This window comes from Saccopteryx bilineata, chromosome 6 (assembly GCF_036850765.1).
Source record: "Saccopteryx bilineata isolate mSacBil1 chromosome 6, mSacBil1_pri_phased_curated, whole genome shotgun sequence".
In the NCBI taxonomy this organism is placed as follows: domain Eukaryota; kingdom Metazoa; phylum Chordata; class Mammalia; order Chiroptera; family Emballonuridae; genus Saccopteryx; species Saccopteryx bilineata.
In genome coordinates this window covers 17668880-17680896 of record NC_089495.1, presented here as the reverse complement: position 1 = coordinate 17680896, position 12017 = coordinate 17668880, and the positions used below count along the sequence as shown (strand labels likewise).

The window sequence follows — 12017 nt, the reverse complement described above, 5'->3', positions numbered from 1 at the left end:
CACCGACCGACAGCAGGCACAAACCCGGCCAGCCCAAGTGTGCCCGAGGCAAGGGGTTTCTTTGGAATCACGCTGCCAACTTCCATATTCCACAACTTAAAAGCAGTGTATATTGCATGGTTGGACGATATATACAATAGCATAAACATCTTCCTGAGTTATTAATAAGCGAGGATAGAGACAACCTCACGGGTAAAACACATACTTTTGTGGCCAAGTACCTTTTATGGATTTAGATTTTATTTTAATATTTACGTTAAACTCCAATCACCAAGTACAATATAGGAACGACTCCACGACTGGCGCAGAGGCCCTGAGCGCGTGAACCCAGCATGCAGGAGGGGAGGCGGCGGCAGGGGTGGCGGGTGGGGGAGAAGGAGCCCCTGGTGCTGGGCAGCTAAGGAGGGTGGACGTGAGCTGAGACACCCGCGGAGCCCGTCCAGGGCGCCTGCCTGCACCGCAGGGCTCTCTCCAGGAAAAGGCACCCGGGCGGCGTCCAAGCGCAGCTTAACTGTCCCTAGGGTTCAACCTAGGACAAGTGAGCTAGGGTTTCGGCTTCCCCATGAAAAGGTGAGCTCTGCGATCCCGATCAGAGAAGGAGGGGGTGTTTCTCACTAACTTTGTCATCCTGCAGCTGAGGACCTCGTGACAGGACCGAGAAGTGTAGGACGACCAGACACGTAACTGGGCCGTGGTCTGAGGGTTCGGTACCTCTCTGACCCAGACAGGGGAGACAGCTGAGGTGGCCCCAGGAACTCGGGGCCTGCAACCAGGGGCAGATTTCAGGAGGGCGGTGCAGGGAGGGTGGGAAGGGCCAGCAGATGCTCTAGGCCTGTTTAATTCTCTGACAGCAAAGTCCAACCACGTGTGGAGGAGAAAGGGACCTGAGGGTCTGATCATGGATGAGGACAGCCAGCTAGGAGCCAGGGGGCGGGCCAGGAGAACGGTAAACTGAGGGGAGGGGCCAAAGGGGGCAGGGAAACAAAAGGTGGGCTTTGTCCAATGGACAGAGGGCAGGTCCCCACACGTGGCTCTCACAGTGCTCCGTCTGGGGCCTGCTTCTTCTCCTCTGCCAGGGGTCAGGGCCTGCCCCTGTTCTGAGGGCTTTCTGACCGTGGAGAGAGCAATTCTGCGCAGGCTTCATCAGATACTGTATCTAGGCTGAGGAAATACGAGTTAAGGACAGCTGCCGTTGGGCCGTTTCTTCAATTCTATCAGAAGAGTCAGATGAGGAAGAAAACACATTCAAATGGTGAGAATTTGTCCGAGAAAGTACACGCCACCCTAAACTCACTTCACCAATGGGAGGACTCCAGTTAGGAAATGAAGCCAGTAACTGACAACATCTATTTACCGATTGCTCTCAGGCTAAAAATAGCGCTAAGTGAAGGGTTAAGTCAGAGGAGAAACTATGAAGTCTGGTCAATAATTAAAGCAGATATATTAAACAGACTACATTTTACTATTTTGTAGTCACATTTTCTCAACAATCTATATAGGTGCTCCGAGGAAAATTCGTCATTGACTCAGTGATTGCTAGCATATAGTTAGCAATTTCGCACAGAGCAGTCAGCAGTCTCAAAGTGCTTCTGTCCACGCTGCACGCACCCCACACAGTCCAACTGTTGAGAGAGTATTACCATTACCTGGCAGTATTCCTCATCGGTGTCAGTCACCTGAGGGCAGAGGTAAAACATCTCAATGGGAAACTGTCAGGAGAGCCTGTCATTTACAATGCTACTAATAATTAAAATACCAACATTTTTTGAGTGTTTACTACATATGTGGTGGGTACTACTACAAAAACTTTTTGTATTTTTATTTAATCTCCCTATCTACTATAAACAGGAATAGATGAGGCAGCCAAGGCACAGAGAGGTGACATAACTTGGGTAAGGTCACGCAGCTAGTAATTGAGGGAGCCGGGAAATGAGTCCAGGGAAAATATTTTCTGATTCTGGATTGCTAATCACAGTAATATAGCCCCATGAACAGAAGTAAGTCAGAAGGCTCGTGATACAGAATTAAGATGCAGCATTCAAGATCTGGTTTTTATTTCTAAGATTTGCCCTCACTTGTTATAGGACCTTGGTTAAGTTACCTACTATTCTCAAACCTTGGTTTTCTCATCCATAATATGGGGATAATAATACCACAACTGTAGGATGTGGTGAGGTACATAAAACTCCTAGAACTGTACCTAATACAAAGTAAATTTCAACAATTTACTGTACTGTTTGTATTTTATTTTAGTGAAATTGCCTCTTTGGAAATCTTCCTAGGGTTTGGTTTCCCAGGGATTTGTCCTGTGATTTTTGGGAGACCATGCTGTTAAACAATTTAAAGCAAAACTGCTTTGTTAAAAATAACTAAATACTTAACAAGAAAGAACAAAGGATACAGTAATTCCAGTGGCTTGTAAATAAACATGCACAGGCTTCCGAACACAAATGACATTTGTATGTTTCTAACCATGCTCTACAAAGCCGTTAATAGTGATATCCAAAAAGAGATCTAGATAGCTTGACATAACCCATGTGTGGTTTTAAGTCCTAAAATTAGTATTATGAGCTGCCTTGACATCTGGTAAAATTAGGAGATCCTCAAAGGCCTAACAGCAAGTTCCCCAGCAACACACCCTGCTCCCAGGGATAAAGTTTCCTCTCCCAATAGACCAGGCACAGTTCCCACTCACCCCAGGGAGAGGGTTTTGGTTCCCTGCCAGCCCATGGAATTACTCAAATGAGCCAATCACATCCTCCTGAGGGAACCAGGGGTCACCTCACCCTCTTGATTACAAACTTTGCCTCTCACAATCCCTGTGGATCTCACTCTGTTCCTGAGTGCAGGCCCTGTGAGGTCGTGAGGATATGCATCTAATAAACTGTCCAGTGTCAGGTGTCATGTGTTCAGCCATTCCAATAACATTAGGGCAGGATTCTAAGCCTCACCAATATGTGAACAGAAGTGATTAAAATACTACGTATGATAAAAACTGATCTAAAGAGAATTGTGTACCGTCAGCAGGGGCATTTATATCAAAGGACCTGCAAGAGGACTTCCGTTTCACAAAATGCCATGGGGTCAGGCTTCTCTTAACCTAATTGCCAATTCCCACTACCCAACGCTAATCGGTCATTTTACCCTCAATATCTCACGTGTTCCGCTGATAACAGGGAGACACATAAGGAACAGTATTTTAACTAAAAAATAGGTGCTATTCTTTTTCATAAGCATCAGTTCTGTCTGGAGTAGGAGTGCATACTCAAATGTCACAAATCACAAAACGGAAGAGAGAAAAGTCAGCAAATTTATGTAATTTGTGTTTACTTTTCAAGGAAGACGGCCTGGTTTATGAATGGGTTTATGAAACACTGCTTTGCTACTTCACGTGTCTTCCATTTAACCACAGAAATCCACCTCCAATAGTAATATTTCCCTTTATAAAAATCCCTAATCACAGCAGAAGCATTTACACGATTACCCTTGAGAGTAAAACCTAAATATTTTTATAAAACACGAATCTGATCATTATTTTACCCATAGTATAGAAGGTATAGGACGGTGGGCATGCGTGCACATTCAGTGTTTTCCTGGGATACTCAGATCGTTTAGCAACACTTAGACACAAGCCTCTATTTTGGGCCTCGTAAGAAGAGCTGAAACTTGAAGTGCTGTCAGCTTTTAACTTCGTAAATAAAGGAAATCAGTTATTTTAAACTAGACCTAATTGCCATATGAGTTTGTTCTCAGGTCTGGATAGCAAAGAAAAGCCCAGGAGGGCGTCCAAGGAGCAATGAGGGTGTGAGGCGGCAGGTGGAAGAGCTGAACTCTGGTCTAAGTGCTAACCATCAGGTCCTATTTGGAGACATTACACACTTGCTCATTACAGTACACACACACACACACATACAGTACACACACACACTTTCTTAAGAATTTCAAAACAGAAATAAAAAAGGACAGGTGCTATGCTCACTTTTTAAATAACCAGAGTATCCCCACCTCTGCACAATAAAAGAGTGAAAGAGCCCCCCCCCTTACTTTTTTATTAACAGATGCTACAAAAAAGCTAAATGCTGCTGGTACCCTAATTTCAAGTACAATACCATAAAATTCCCTATTCGTTCCATCATTGTTTAAAAGGAGACTCACATCTCCCCTTGTCTATCACCATTGCTCCAATTCTGTGTAGGTTGAACTATATTTGGAGTCAAATAATACAAACGTTAATAAAATACTTGCCTTCATTAGACCCCATTTCGGAGCAGTAATATAACAAAAAATAAGGCAATGTATAGCCTTTCAGTTAACAGAACTTATACAACTAAATGGATATTTGCAACACAGAGCCTCCCATCAGAATCTGACACAGACCCTACCCAGCTTCCAGCCCATTGCTGCATGCGTGTCCTACACACTCACACGCACACACACACACTCCTGCTGCCACTGTTCAAGCCACACTTGGCTTTGAATCCAAAGCTACATTATCTAGCTGGAAAACCAAACTTTTGCACCTGGCTCAAGTCAAATAGCTTCTGAAGTGGGTGGCAAAGACCACGCTTGTTTCCCAAATATGCTTTCTTCTCCTCGACAGAAGTGGAACCACAACTTTTAGTTGTTCACATGGTTACCTGTAAGACTGTATGTTCTCACCTGTCCTGGGCAGGTCTGACCAGTAGATGTGAGCAACGTGTCACGTGACCATTTCAAAACCTTCCCTAAAAGTTTGCCTGACCAGGCGGTGGCACAGTGGATAGAGCGTCGGACTGGGATGCGGAGGACCCAGGTTTGAGACCCCGAGGTCACCAGCTTGAGCGCGGGCTCATCTGGTTTGAGCAAAGCTCACTAGCTTAGACCCAAAGTCCCTGGCTTAAGCAAGGGGTCACTTGGTCTGCTGTAGCCTCACGGTCAAGGCACATATGAGAAAGCAATCAATGAACAACTAAAGTGCCACAGCAAAGAACTGATGCTTCTCATCCTTCTCCCTTCCTGTCTGTCTATCTCTCTCTCTGATTTTCTGTCTGTAAAAAAAAAAAGAGTAAAAAATATACCTTCCCCAAAAGGCCGTGAGGCAGTGACGGTGAGTATGGAAGTCATTTCTGACTCCACCTGCAGAAGCCCAAACCCTAGCATGGCGGAGACTCGGATGCAAGGGGCTTGGGTCCCTGCCAGGTGAGTGATGACAGCTGGGACACCAGGTTGAGAGTGCCCACCTGGAAGTTTTATGTGAGAAAAAGTTCTCTCCCGTTTAAGCCACCATTATTTGGTTCTGTTGGTAGCAGACAAACCTAATTTCTAGCATTTACAACTAATATTAAACAAATAAACCCACTCTCCATAAACAAAGATTTCTTATGCGGAAGACACTCCCAAAATGTGCCGTTAAAAAAAGATGACGGTGCCATAGAGTTGGAGGGCTTTTCAAAGACAGGCACTGCAACGGGTCTGTCTGAACGAGCACAGCGCCTCCCAGCGCTCACATGGAGAATAGAGGTTAGCCGTCTTCCGACCTTGTCCCGTTACTTCATTGTCGAGGCAACATGGAAGGCCAACTTCTACACGAGCTAAGAGTTCAGGCACGGCTGTGTCAGTCCTACCACACCCGGCAATATCGGCACGCCTCTAAGAATTCAAACACAGGCACAGCAGAAGGCCGCAGGGAACGCCTGCCGAAGATAAAGCCAGCCGAGCCAGGCGCAGAACAAAAGCATGCCTCGGGGCTTACGTGGTTATCTCTGCAGTAGTAGGAAAGGGCAGGAAACCGCCGTCTGCTCCGGAACTTGGAACTGCCCACTATGATATGCGCCGTGGCCGACCGGGGGACGTACAGTTCGGTGGGGTACGAATCACAAACCTGTCACAGAAAACACAGAGGATTTTTAGGCCATTTAGTCATGCTTTGTAAACCGCCACAAGACATTCCGTTCACCAGACGCACGGGTGGTGTGTTCAGGTTTTCTTAACCAAGCCACAGGGGAGGCTGTTTGGAGGAAACCCAGACAGAGAAAGGAAAGGGCTGCTGGTCCTAGGACCTCAGAGCGAAGGACAGCAGCGCGCTCCTCAGCATCCTGCCTTGTGCACTGCCCCTTCTAAGTGTTCTTCGTGGGAGGCGAGACAGTGACAAATGAGCAGTTCTTTCACCAGAAGGGACAGATCCCAATTCTGCTTCCTGGCAGCTGAGAAAACTTGAGCTGTCTGTTTCGACAGGAAGATAGCCTGGCTTTGGGAGACAGCTTACTAAAGTGCAAGCCCCATAGTGAAGTCCCAGGTCACCTCTCCTCCCCGGGACCCACTGTGTGCACTCCTGCCTCTGAGCCCTCCCGGGCTGCTCCTCCCCTCAGCCTTCCCAAACCTCATCCATTCTTCATGCGCCAACCCCATTCCACCTCCTTCAGGAAGCCTCCCCCACCCTGAGCTGGAAACTCAGGGAGAATTTCCAAATCTGACTTCCTACCGGACAATAAAGCAGTTTTATTTTTGTTTCCTATGTGTCAATTTTACAAGCAGTGAAAAAACGATTTGCTCTCTCTGTGCACCCCTGGCAGGGGTTCCCGCAGTGGAGACTGGCACCTTCAAACGATCTTGCAATTTAGTCGGAAATCGTCAGTTTAGAACCTGGTTCTGACCTGCCAACTTCATGCCCTTCGTCAGGAAGTCCAACTACACTGAGTGTTTTGGTTTTCGGATCTCTAAAGCTGATACAAAACAGAAACACCATCCAACAGAGTTGGTTTAAGGATCAAATCAGGAAACAGCCATGACAAAGGGCTTCATAAATCATTAGGTCTGATCAAAGCGTGAGTGGTGACAACACTAACAGCAGATGATGTGTTACTGGACACACATTTTGCTTTGACATCAGCCAATCAACCTTTACGCGATGTGAAAATGGTTTAGATCAGTGGTAGTCAACCTGGTTTCTACCACCCACTAGTGGGCGTTCCAGCTTTCATGGTGGGCGGTAGCAGAGCAGCCAAAGTATAAATAAAAAGATTTAACTATAATAAGTTGTTTTATAAAGATTTATTCTGCCAAACTTAGCGAAAATCCAACATAAAGTACTTGGTAAGAAATTATTATTATATGCTTTAACTTGCTGTAACTCTGCTTTATAAATTTTATAAAGTTACTTCCCTACTTTATAAAGCACCATTACTGTGGAACCGGTGGGTGATTAGAAAATGTTACTACTAACAGAGATACAAAAGTGGGCGGTAGGTATAAAGAGGCTGACTACCCCTGGGTTAGATGGCAGTTCCCTCCCTGGGCTTTGCCAAAGCAACTGGAAGTCAAGCATCTTCTTGGGTGTTTTCACAAGCAAGTATAGCAACAGTGGAAATGCTTTACCTCCACGTCCTCTGTCCATTGTCACCCCCGCCCCAACCTTTCACTCTGGAAAGATGGGACTGAAAGTCATAAAAACCAACCATAAGTGAGATCCAAGCCTGCAAAGCTCATATGTGTTCCATGACGATGCCTTCCCTTGCCTGCCTGCACTGCCTTTGTTACCAGCTCGGCGAACAAACCACAACAAGCAGGAGAAAAAAAGGCCCTAAGCATGATTTCAGCATTCTGTCAAAGACATTTCAGGGAAGACTACCAGACTTCAACGTGGGCTCTGGCAATGACGCTCTGGAGGAAAATCCCGTTCCAAGACAGACGGCCCAGCCCACTTAGACCCAGAGAACTTTTCCTGGAATCTCTGCCACAAGACACCACGCTCCTGTCCCCACGCACATCTGGTGTCTGGGCCTCCCGTAAGCCAGTCAGCGGGGACATTACTACACAGACCACACCTGCTTGTCTGAGGTTCAAGAGACATGTAGTCACTGCATCAGATTAATAACATTTTCTTAAAATAACAGTTTTTAAAAGCAAATTGGTTGGTTTTCAGTAAACTGAAGATTACCTACTTTCCTCCGTATAACAACACTAAGGAATTGCAAAGTTATTTATGGTTAAATGAAATAAGAATAAAGAAGTAAAGGGTGAGATGCCTCAATATCCTTATTACATATAGTCTTTCTGAGTAGCAAGAGCTGAATCAGGAACTCTGGAGCTCCTGCCAGGTCCTCCCCCAAGCGCCCGGCCCAGGTCATGCCCCTTGTGAGCACCATACCTGGAACAGCACCAAGAGAGACGGGGGACACCAGAGCTCACTCTCCTTGGTACTCTCAGCTCCAGCCTGCTCAGGGGCCTGACTGTTGTCTAGCCACTCAGGGTCCTCTCTCTTCACAAGGAGAGGAAGAGTCTCCTGCCCTTTGTGGCTGGCAGGTGCCAGGACCAAGAGCTCAACAACCGAGCCCAGACAACCGTGGTCAGACATGCGCAAGCTTCTAGTCTCCGCTCCGGGAACATAACAAAGCCAGTTACAGGGGCTCCAGCCTTCCCCAGAGCACTGGGTCCAGGGGGAAGGACTCCATGGGTCAGAGCTTGAATACAGGCATTTTGATAAGCCCCTGGATGGGAACCGCTAACTGAAGCTAAAGCACCTTTGAGAAAAAGTCCAACTCATGGTGACAGTTAACGCGGGTTCCAAGATGCAACTTCTTAACCCAGCTGGAAAAAACTAATTGATCCTGCTTTCATGAAAGTAGACAGCACTTCCATGTAGAAGTTGAAACAGCAAGACTGGTGAGCACGGGCTACTCTCATTTCTGCAGAAAGCTCACTCAGTTCGAGTCCCAGTGCTGACAATGGACCCGCTCAGCGCAGTCCAGTCTACGCCACCAAGTTCCGAAACTACTCAGCGCAGCTCCCAACATTCTGTCTGGTTCGCAAAATCACACACAAGGATCAGCAGAGCATATGAGAAGGTCAGGAAGGTGGAAAGTGCTTTTCTTTTGATTCTCTTTATACTGCCTGCCTTAACCAATGAAAAGGAATTAAGTTAAAATGCTTTCTGCGGAAATTTTTTTAGTAAGAAGGAACCAATTCTCTCTGTCTTTCACTAAATGGATTGGCCATCCTGGAGTGCCTGCCATGTCTTGGTTGGCCTTGCCAAGAGAAATGGTTTTTTGGTAATTCTTTCACTCCCCAAACAAGTTTTACTGAGTATTTACCATGGGCCAGGCATTGCGCTAGGTGCTAGGACAGTAATAAATACAAAAGAGTTGTTGACATCAAGGCCTGACCTTTGTTGGCTTGGTTATATCCTTCCAGTAGGTATACTTTTCCACTGCAAGGTAAGACCCCCTGAGATGCCATCCAAGGCATCGTAACCAGATCTCTGTATTTACTGAGGACCAGTCACTCAAGGAAGCACTTTGAGGTGAGAGATGGTTGTCAGGAACTGAGGTATAATGACATAGATTACTTTCTTCTTCAACATGTAAGAACTAAAACTTATTTCAAGGACCTAATGATGTAATGGGGAGAAGAAAAAGAGAAGGAACAGCATAAAATAATTTATATGTAAATAAAATAATACATAACACATAAACCATAGCTATAAAGAACTAAAATAAACAAGTTTGTTCTTTTCATTCCTGGTTTGAATTAAACTTTAAATTTTATTCCAAGAGAAATAGATTAAAATTTTAGCCTAGTAATGAGTATCCATTATTTAAATAAGGACAATTTCAAGAGTTGGGTATAAAAGAATATCTAGCCTACCATTCACAGTGTCATCAATAAGGACAACAGTAATGATGATAGAGATGACGATGACAATAATAATTAACCTGCCCAAGACCACATGATTAGAATGGCAGAACTGGGGTCTGGAACCTGTTTTGTACACAATGTATAGTGTCATTTCCACCATGGGAAATAGCTTCTTCTCCATCAGAGACTACTAGCTCCACTTACCTCAGAGAAAATGTAAGAAGAAAGAAAGAACTCTTGTAAAAGAAGGAAGGAAAAAGCAAATATTTTCTCAACTGTGAGATTAAAAGCCACAGTCATGGATGAGGGCATAACCATCTCACTGGAGTATTAGTCAAAACTTTGGAAAGAACCAACTTTTTAATGTAATTTCTAAATTGGTAAAAAAAAAATAAGGGTATATTGTCTTTTCCCCTCTTTCAATGATATTGGTAAAATCAGAAAATTCCCTGGGTTTTCACCTTCTCTGTTTCAATACACTCTGTGTGTTGTTACTTTTGGTTTGCTGTGTGTCACTTTTGAAAAGAAGTGCTAAGTAACTCATGTTTTGCAGTCTCTATAGTGTCAGACTTAAGTGACTAAATATGAGTCATGTTTGGGTGCTAATTCTAGAAGAAAAAAATCTCCTTGAAAATGGGAAGAACCTGCGTTCCCAAGAAAATATTATTCCACAAAATTTTCTACCTTACCCAAGGGTGCATCATATTTAAGAAAAAGGGGGGGTATTCAATTCCAATTTTCTTTGCTAACCTTGGGTTTTCCTTCTTTTCATTTCAAGGCTAAAAATTCACTGCAGAGGTTGGCTTCAGTGTAAGAACCAGCTATCTGGTTACATTAGCCAGATACTTTATGATTGAGACAAAAAGGCCACAAATGTCTGCTTCTGGCATAAGGTTATGGTTGTTAGATTTAAGGGCAATTATGAAGAAAACTCAGTATCATGAAAGCATCCATTCTATTCCAACTAATCTATAAATTTAAGATATTCACAAGAATAATATAAAAAGCCTGACTATAGGATATCAAGATTTATTACAAAGCTATAACAACGATAATGAAAAAAATGTAATTATGGAAATTATACAGTTTCCAATTGTATCACTAGCAGAAAAAAATTAAAAACCTTTCATATTTGGTTCATGTATAGTAAAACATGAACCAAATATGAAAGGCTGGCAACTTGAAATTTCTGAGGATCAAAAGATACCCTGGGAACAGGACAGAAATATCTTCTGAGAGGAGATATTTGCAAAAGCTATCCATGATAACAGGTTATTATCTAGCATATATAAAGAACTTCTACAAATCAATAAGAAAGAGACAACCTTATAGAAAAAAATGATCAAAATGATGAAGAGGCCATTCACAGAGAGTCAGTCAATAAACACAAGCTCAGATTGGCCAGGGATGAAGGTGATGTATGTAAAACCACACTGAGGCTCATGGCATACCAGTCAGTTTGGCATGTTTTCAAATTTAACTCTATGATCAGTTAATCAATTAACATGCTTATAAAAGTTAGTAATCTAAGTGTTTAATAATTGGGAATATTTAAGTATATTATGGTTCATTCATTTAATAAAATATTATATGGTCATTTAACGGATGGGTAGATACACTGTGTAGCAATATAGAAAATCCTTATGCTTAGATGAAAAAATAATAATCAGAATTTAAAATTTGGGACCAGACAAGGTCAATACAAGAAATAAAACATAAATGGTCAATCAGCACATATAAAGCTACAAATCAAGAAATCAAAGCATGTATATTAAATTCAAATGAGAAATCACCTGTCTCACTATCAAGCTTTCAAAAGATTTTTAAGAAATAAACTCTCTACTGGTGAGTGTACCAAGAATTAAGCATCCTCATACACATCTGCTGAGAATTTATATAAACTGGTAAAAACCTTCTGCAGTTCTTTTACATTATGTCCAAAAGTTGTTTAATACTTTTGACCTAGAAATTCCACCTACAGGAAGATCTCTTTTAACGTTTCACATTTTTGTTTTTAAGGTTTCTGAGATTTTGTAGTACAAAATACCTGACAAATACTTGCAATTCAGAACTTGAGTACAATACAGAAATGAAGAAATAAGACTGCTATGATCACATTCATTAATAACTTGTAATACTATTTTTTTTGTATTTTTTTGAAGTTAGAAACGGGGAGGCAGACAGACTCCCTCATGCGCCCGACGGGGATCCACCCGGCATGCCCACCAGGGGGCGATGCTCTGCCCATCTGGGGCATTGCTCTGTTGCAACCAGAGCCATTCTAGTGCCTGAGGCAGAGGCCACGGAGCCATCCTCAGCGCCCAGGCCAACTTTGCTCCAATGGAACCTTTGTTGCAGGAGGGGAAGAGAGAGACAGAGAGGAAGGAGAGGGGGAGGGGTGGAGA

At 43.7% G+C, this 12017-nt stretch overlaps 1 protein-coding gene across 2 annotated transcripts in view; it reads right to left on the bottom strand.

Annotated features, from left to right (window-relative positions):
- Nucleotides 1-12017, bottom strand: part of MTMR7 (myotubularin related protein 7) — a 96163-nt gene that overhangs the window by 48975 nt on the left and 35171 nt on the right. For both annotated transcript variants that reach the window (XM_066234552.1, XM_066234553.1), the window contains one exon: nucleotides 5732-5860. In XM_066234552.1, the coding sequence (XP_066090649.1) occupies nucleotides 5732-5860 (129 nt within the window). The remainder of the gene's footprint in view (nucleotides 1-5731; nucleotides 5861-12017) is intronic.